Below are 8,275 nucleotides of genomic sequence, written 5' to 3' on the forward strand. Positions count from 1 at the left end.
TTCTTTTTCTACAAGACCCGTGAGTGCCGCCATTTATATTTGACTTTATATACACTGCTCCTTTGGAACATGGTGGATGGCACCTGGGCCAGTTCACTTTTTGCTTGAATGTGGAGTGCCAGCCCTTGTGACATATGTGTATATATATTTTGTGGTGAGAGGGGTGGCGAGTGACCCACATTCTGGTGGGATGAGCTCCCTCCAAGGGAGAGGAAAAAAAGACATAGACACTCTGCAGCTGCAGTAGAAGTTTGGAACCCCAGGTTTTCTGGGCTGCTCAGCTCAAAGTGGAAATATGGAATTTTGGGTTTTCCAGGACGCCCAGAGCCAGCAGGAAATCAGCAGCAGAGGAAGAGTCTAAAATTCTCCTTCACCTAGTCTTCCATGCACTGATGCCTGTTAGAGGCCAGTTAGTAGGGAAAGTGACTGTAGGACCAATTGCTATGCTGGGAGAGTATGGCCAATTGTAGCTGCAGGCCACTGCAGCAGACTGACTGCTAAGCACGAGGAGTGCTGGGACCTTTTATGTTCATTTACTTATTTTCTGTATGTACATTACATGTGTTTCCAGGCCTAAGCCTGAGTATGCTGTTCTTCAGTGTCTGCTGCCAGTAAAAATACACTGTTTATTCACCGGAAATCTGCCTACCAAGTACTTATTTCAAGTACCTGTTTTACAATATACATACATACTGTATATATGTAGATAGATAGATATATAATATAGATACACAATTATACACAGCAGTAACAGCCAGCACACACCTCTTTCTTTTTTTATTGTGGGTACATCTGCAGCTCCTCTCTCTGCATGTGCAGTACCCGGCGGCTCTGGGCTTAAGCTCAGCCCCCAGACTTAAGCCCCACCTCTCGTTGCTGCCTGACATAAGCCCCGCCTCCCGATTGTCAGTCTCTGGGATTGCAGGGAGAGTGCTGTATAGGATCAGAGGCAGTAACGAGGACTAGCCTCATCACTCCAAGGGGGCATGGCTTTGCGGTGGTTGCCATCGCGTTCCTTCAGAGGATGTAGCGCAATCCTTCGGGTCCTGAGTCTTTAAAGACTCAGATTCCTGGCATCCAATTAGTGGTACGCCTGCTTTTCGCACGACCACCCCCTGGCACCACCTACAAACGGCACTTCCTGTCAATCAATATCAGAAGGGTCTGCGTACACACTGCGTATAGTCTGTGTACCCTTGGCCGATCGCACTAGCTAGTTCACGCACGCACAGTGCGATGCATGCCAAGTATAAACATCGTCCGAGGGCGTGCGTTCTCTCACTTGCTTTCCTCGCTGTATCAGGTCCTGAGATGTTTGTTCAGAATTATTTTTCTAAATAGTAACAAATTAGCACAAACTGGAATAATGATGTGTGGATAAATAGCACAGATGTTAGTCGGGGTTGGGATGAGCAGCTGAGTGTGGGGAGAAGAAGAGACTAGACATTTCATCTTCATCCTTGGGTAAAATGAAGGGAAGGTCCCGGGGCTGCCGGAAAGGAATTCAGCAGTTTGTTGAATGGGAAACTTAATTGATGTTGAATGTTGTCGATCTAGTCCTTGTATTAGGAAGCAAGATCTTCATCTGTGATTTCAGATCAGAACAGTTGATAAAGAGATTCTTATATATTAAGGTGCTTGGGGTTAAACACCTGAGTGGAGATGATAGATTGGAGGACTTTTAGTTTGGCAGTTCATAGAGACTTCCAATAGGGGTGGTTGAGGTATTCATGTTTCAAGTCTTCTTTTCTGGGATATTGCAGTTTTGGCCCTATTGTAGAACATACTCTTTAATTATACGTATATTTCATCTTTTGTTTTTATCTTTCTCTTTTATGAAGCAAATTAGGTTGTTGATAATTCTATAAATTATAAACCTGTGGGAAGGGATAGTTTTCATCCACATGTTAATTTTGAAATTTTTTATTTTTTATTTTTTTTTTAGAACCATCTTCTGTTCCTGTTTAAGACACTAGGGGGTACATTTAATAAAGTGAGAGTTTTTAGAAGTGAGTTTTAGAAGAGATGATGCCCATAGCAACCAATCAGATTCTACTTAACATTTAACTAGCACCGTCTAGAAGATAATAGCTAGAATCTGATTGGTTGCTATGGGCAACATCTCTCCTAAAACTCACTTTTAAAAACTCTCACTTTAGTAAATTTACCCCTAGGGGTGGTAACATTATTACAATTTTGTAAGTTAAAAAAATAACAACAGCAGCGAATAGCAAACCACCAAATAAACTCATAAAATGTGTTTATTCTGCAGCTTTCTAAGCAGTGCCACAAGAATACTCGAAATAAGAAGGTCTAGCTGGCACTTTAGAAGACCCTTCTGTCTGATAAATATATAGAAGGCAATTACTTTGGATTCCATGAACTCCTTCCTCTTTAGAAACCTTAGTCTTCTAGAAGGTATTTGGACTTGGTCTATGATGGTATCATTAAAATCCTATTAACAATTACGAAGTATCATAAATGGGAGCCTGAAATTTGTTACTCCATGGCCAATGCAACAAATGAAAACACGAGTTCTACCCAATCATCTCTCTTCACCACAAAGATTCAAGAGATACTGTCTTATACTCTAACGGTCTTCATGCTTTTCTGCTTCATCCTCTTCTTCTACTTCATCATCATCATAATGAACATCTTCTGCATCACCCCTCATGTAAGAGAGAGCACCCGCTATGTCCTCTTTGCTCACATGCTTATTAATGATATCATCTATCTGGTGGTCTCGTTCCTCCTGCTACTTTTCCGGATGTACTCTAAAACCCTTCCTGTACCCCTCTGCTACAGCCTACATTTCATGGCTGTTGTCTGCTTCAGGATCACCCCCTACAACTTGGGGTTAATGTGCCTCGAAAGATATGTAGCAGTTTGTTTCCCACTCCACCATGTGGAGCTGTGCACTCTTCAGCGGTCTAATGCCGCCATCGCTGTTATATGGGTGGTAGGAATTATTCCTGAACTTGTGGAACTGATTGTCTTGAACCTGAAGGCAGACAGGGACTTTTTCTTTCTGCATGTGGTCTGCACTCGGGCATCCATTACGGTGAACCCAGTTCAGAAAACCATAAGATCCTTCACCACCTTAATCAGTTTCACTGTTGTGGGGGGGATAATTTTGTTTACCTATATCAATGTGATGATGGCGGCCTGGCAGATTGGGTCAAGCAAATCTTCTGCTCTTAAGGCTGGCAAAACAGTCATGCTCCACGCGTTTCAGCTTTTGTTGTGTATGACGTCTTTCACTTCACTGTTTACAGAAACTTATGGAAGAGATGACTTCCAGATCTTCCCGATAATTAACTTCTGCTTATACATGTTCATTCCAAGGTTTATCAGTCCTCTGATTTATGGAATAAGGGACAAAGTATTTCAGAAATATGTAAGAATTTGTTCTTGTAAACTGAAATAAAAATCTAAATTAAATGTAAAATAATAGTTTAGTTTAGACCCAACAGTGAGTGAATAGGGGAAAAAGGAATGAACAGGTGGACAATCGAGCGTCAACTGTTATGGCATCTGATGAAGAGCAAAAATTGCATGTAATCAATAATTATGTATGTGATATATTTGCAATGGTTGTATTACAAATCTATTATCGTAGTAGTATTATTCCAACCCTCAAGTACCCAAAACAGGTCATGTTTTGAGGAATTGTGTCCGTGGAAACAGGTGGGATTATTACTGACCCAGCAAAATAGATGAAGTCACCTGTACATGATTAAAGACATCCACAAAACATGACCTGTTGGGGTACTTGAGGACTGAAAGTGAGAAACACCCTTGTAATGTATTGGTTGTTTGTTAAATGGTAGAATGTCAACATGGATGAGAGGTCAAACTTTATCATGTTAATTTCACAATGTCAGAATTGTGACACCTGATTTTAGGTTTAGGCGGGTTAGGGGGTTTGGTTTAGAGTTAGGCTGCAGTTAGGGTTAGGATTAGGGTTAGGCTGCAGTTAAGGACTAGGTTAGATTTAGGGTTAGTTAAGATCCCTATTGAAAACATGGTAGACATGCCGACTATTGACATTCACAATGTGGACATTTCGTCAGTGTTGACATTGTGAATTTTTACTTTTTATACCACACCCAGTGGAACAGTTGAGCTTTGAGGCATTTAAGATTTTAATTAATTAGCTTATGTCGCAGCCTCCACCATGTGTTTTGGACTTCCCTTAATTCCATCCATGTTGAGTAGAGACTTCTGCCACTTCCCCACTGTCCAATAGGACAGCAGGGCTTTCTACTAAAGGTTTGAGGTTTTGGGGCTTGTCCAGACAGACTATAAGCTGTCAGCTGTGAGAAGGGTCTGGAGCTGATGTAACCTTAACAGCCCACAGTGGATTCAAGAGTCCAAAAAAGAGGATGGAGCAACAGACACTGAAAAGACAAAGAGGGGATATTCAAATGTTTTTTGGATGCCCAAAGTAACGGGCACCCATCAGAGCAATTCAATTGTTGATCTGATTGGAAGTACATTAGTTTTTATACGACCAAAAGCACCGGGTTTTGCCGTGCAAAGCAGCTAAACCCATCTAAAGTCCATGTTAGGGTGCAAACTATCGTTTGGGTGCCCAAACCATGTGGTTGTCGCACATTTCTGCTCGCCACCTTAGGAGGCTGCAGGCAGAAATATATACAGCTGTGGCTATGGGACCCAAATGGCAGAACAACTGAATTGCTGCTTGCATGGGGCCCATCTAGTGGCAGGAACGAGAAAAACAATTGAATTCCCTTCATACTGAGAAAACAGCAGAAACTGACAAAAGAAATAACAGATTTGTGGCAACTATAAAGGGCCTCTTGTAGCTTTAAGGTGTAGGGTGCTCAATCTTTGTAGCTTACTTTTGTAGTGTTAGAGAGGCAGCTCATGTCCACCATACAAGCATAGGCAAACCTAGACATTTGGTAATGGCGCAAGCCCAAAAAATAGGTGTGACTATGCATCACAAGAGGCGTAGTCACTTGAAATGGAGGCGTGTCATTCTCCCACCCCATAATAGTGCCTCAACTCACATTACGCCACATAGCAATACCCCTTATTCACAAAATGCCACATAACCACACACTAGTGCCCACAATGCCACACATTAATGCCCCTTATTCACAAAATGCCACACAGTAGGGCCCCTTATACACAAAGTAGTACCCTTATTGCACATTATGTCACACAGTAGTACCCTTATTACACATTATGCCACACAGAAGTACCCTTATTACACATTATGCCACACAGTAATGCCCCTTATTCACATGATGCCACACAGTAGGGCCCTTATACACATTATGCCACAAAGTAATGCCACTTATTTACATTATGCTACACAGTAATTCCTCATATTTACATTATGCTACACAGTAGTAATCTTATTGCACATTATGCCACACAGTAGTTCCCCTTATTTACATTATGCCACACAGTAGTTCCCCTTATTTACATTATGCCACACAGTAGTTCCCCTTATTTACATTTTGCCACACAGTAGTTTCCCTTATTTACATTATGCCACAAAGTAGTTCCCCTTATTTACATTATGCCACACAGTAGTTCCTTTTATTTACATAATGCTACACAGTAGTTCCCCTTATTTACATAATGCTATACATTAGTTCCCCTTATTCACATAATACTACACAGTAGTTCCTCTTATTTACATTATGCTACACAGTAGTTCCCCTTATTTACATAATGCTACACAGTAGTTCCGTACCACACAGTAGTTCCCCTTATTTACATAATGCTACACAGTAGTTCCTCTTATTTACATTATGCTACACAGTAGTTCTATACCACACAGTAGTTCCCCTTATTTACATAATGCTACACAGTAGTTTTCCTTATTTACATAATGCTACACAGTAGTTCCCCTTATTTACATAATGCTACACATTAGTTCCCCTTATTTACACAATACTACACAGTAGTTCCCCTTATTTACATTATGCTACACAGTAGTTCCCCTTATTTACATTATGCCACACAGTAGTTCCTTTTATTTACATAATGCTACACAGTAGTTCCCCTTATTTACATAATGCTACACATTAGTTCCCCTTATTCACATAATACTACACAGTAGTTCCTCTTATTTACATTATGCTACACAGTAGTTCCCCTTATTTACATAATGCTACACAGTAGTTCCATACCACACAGTAGTTCCCCTTATTTACATAATGCTACACAGTAGTTCCTCTTATTTACATTATGCTACACAGTAGTTCTATACCACACAGTAGTTCCCCTTATTTACATAATGCTACACATTAGTTCCCCTTATTTACACAATACTACACAGTAGTTCCCCTTATTTACATTATGCTACACAGTAGTTCCCCTTATTTACATTATGCTACACAGTAGTTCCCCTTATTTACATACTACACAGTAGTTCCCCTTATTTACATACTACACAGTAGTTCCCCTTATTTACATAATACTACACAGTCGTTCCCCTTATTTACATAATGCTACACAGTAGTTCCCCTTATTTACATAATGCTACACAATAGTTCCCCTTATTTACATAATACTACACAATAGTTACTCTTATATACATAATGCTACACAATAGTTCCCATTATTTACATTATGCCACAGAGTAGCAGGGCTGCCATCCGAAATTGTGGGGCCCAGGACTGACAAAATACGCAGGGTCCCCCCTCCCCCTTTTCCCGATACTGCTAAGTCTCAGAGTTATGACTTACCTTATCACCTTCTGGCTTCTTCTATGCACCCAGTGAGTGTCCGGCTGCTGTCGTGTCTCGTGCCTATGATGTCACCGGGCTCCACAGGGAGCTGGATTAGATGAGCATGCTGGTGGATGTGAAGGTATTTATATTATAGGGAAAGTGTTTATATGTCTGTTTTTCATTGTGCATTTATGTCTTGATAAAGGAGTTTGATCTTCCCAAATGTTGACCTAATCAGCAGACATTGTTGGTGATTTAATTTATGCCTAGTAGTAGCACCAGAGTGTCTTCACACAGTATTGTGGATATTATAAGGGCACAGTCGTGTCCTTATATTAAGGCTGAATCTAACCAAACAACATTCTCCTATAGAAAACTGCCGAGGGGGGGGGGGGGGGCATGGTGTTTAAGGAGCTACACCTCAAAAGCTATTGGAGTTACCGAGCTGAAATTTGGCATGTGTGGGTAGATCTAACGTGCACTGCTGAATAAGGCCCACAAACCATGTCTGGCAAACACCAGCACTTCAGGGGACGGAAGTGTTCTGGGTGAGTTTCCTGACGTGGGTCTTGAGAGGAGCTGGAGGGGGGTTAAATAATAATAGCACCTTTCAGCTGGATGTCTTGTGTCCATTAGGGTTGCAGTTGGGATGCCGACGATCTAAATGCCAAACGTCGACATCCCGACTGTCTTATCCTGGCAAGTTTCTCAAGACAGGTGTTGAAATCCCGATGCCTGTCATTAGACCTATGCCAGGAGCCTGACACCTGGCTTACCGATCGAAGGTAAGCCGGTTGTTGGGCGCGGACATCCGCGCGGGGGGGAGGGTTAGGTTAGGGGCTCCCGGGGGGTACTTAGGGTTAAGCACCCCCCGGGAGGTTAGGGTTAGGCTAGGGGAAGGGGGGTTAGGGTTTGGCACCACCGGGGGAGGTTAGGGTAGGCACCTCCCCAGGAGACTTAGGGTTAGGCTGCGGGGAAGGGGGGTTAGGTTTAGGCACTTAGAGGGGGGTTAGGGTTAGGCACTTGGGGGGAGGTTGGGGTTAGGCACCCTTAAGGGAGGGTTAGGGTTAGGGGGGGAGGTTAGGTTAGTAAATAGAAAAAAAACTTACCTGTCGGGATCTTCACTGTTGGGCTGCAGCTGTCGGGATTAGATTCATATTGATTCCATCCATTAGACTGGACCACTGCTCTGCACAACTGATTCTCTGACCTAGCCAAGATCTTGGTAACCTGTGCACGGTATACATTGTGTGGGTGTCAGTGGTTTTGTTTAACAGCAGTAAATATTAGGGATGAGTGGTAACGGATTTCCCAAATCCGAACCCCCCCCGAGCCCTTCTGATCTGAGCCGGGAACCAAGTCCGGCTCGGGTTTTCCTGCCTGGTTTGGATCTGAAATCGAGGCAAAACATCATCATCTCGCTATCGGATTCTCGCGGGTTTTGGAGTCTATAAAGGTCCCACGATTGCCACCATATTTCATTCAGCTGTGGAGTGTGTACAGTTAGGGAGCTGGGAGCTCAGGGGGTCATTCAGACCCGCTCGTAAGCGTCAGTACGCTTG

The 8,275-nt window shown here is 42.5% G+C and overlaps 1 protein-coding gene across 1 annotated transcript; it reads left to right on the forward strand.

The window, feature by feature from the left end:
• The first annotated feature begins 2,506 nt into the window (after positions 1 to 2,506).
• Positions 2,507 to 3,427, forward strand: LOC148507618 (odorant receptor 131-2-like). The gene has a single exon (XM_088445797.1). It carries the CDS (start codon positions 2,507 to 2,509, stop codon positions 3,425 to 3,427), a length of 921 nt encoding a protein of 306 aa, XP_088301923.1.
• The last annotated feature ends 4,848 nt before the right edge of the window (positions 3,428 to 8,275 follow it).

Source organism: Taudactylus pleione, unplaced genomic scaffold, assembly GCF_031769625.1.
Source record: "Taudactylus pleione unplaced genomic scaffold, aTauple2 ptg000390l, whole genome shotgun sequence".
Classification (NCBI taxonomy): Eukaryota; Metazoa; Chordata; class Amphibia; order Anura; family Myobatrachidae; genus Taudactylus; species Taudactylus pleione.

Excerpts from the sequence above, each read along its gene's own strand:
- LOC148507618 (XM_088445797.1), top strand. The coding sequence starts at position 2,507 with ATGGCCAATGCAACAAATGAAAACACGAGTTCTACCCAATCATCTCTC.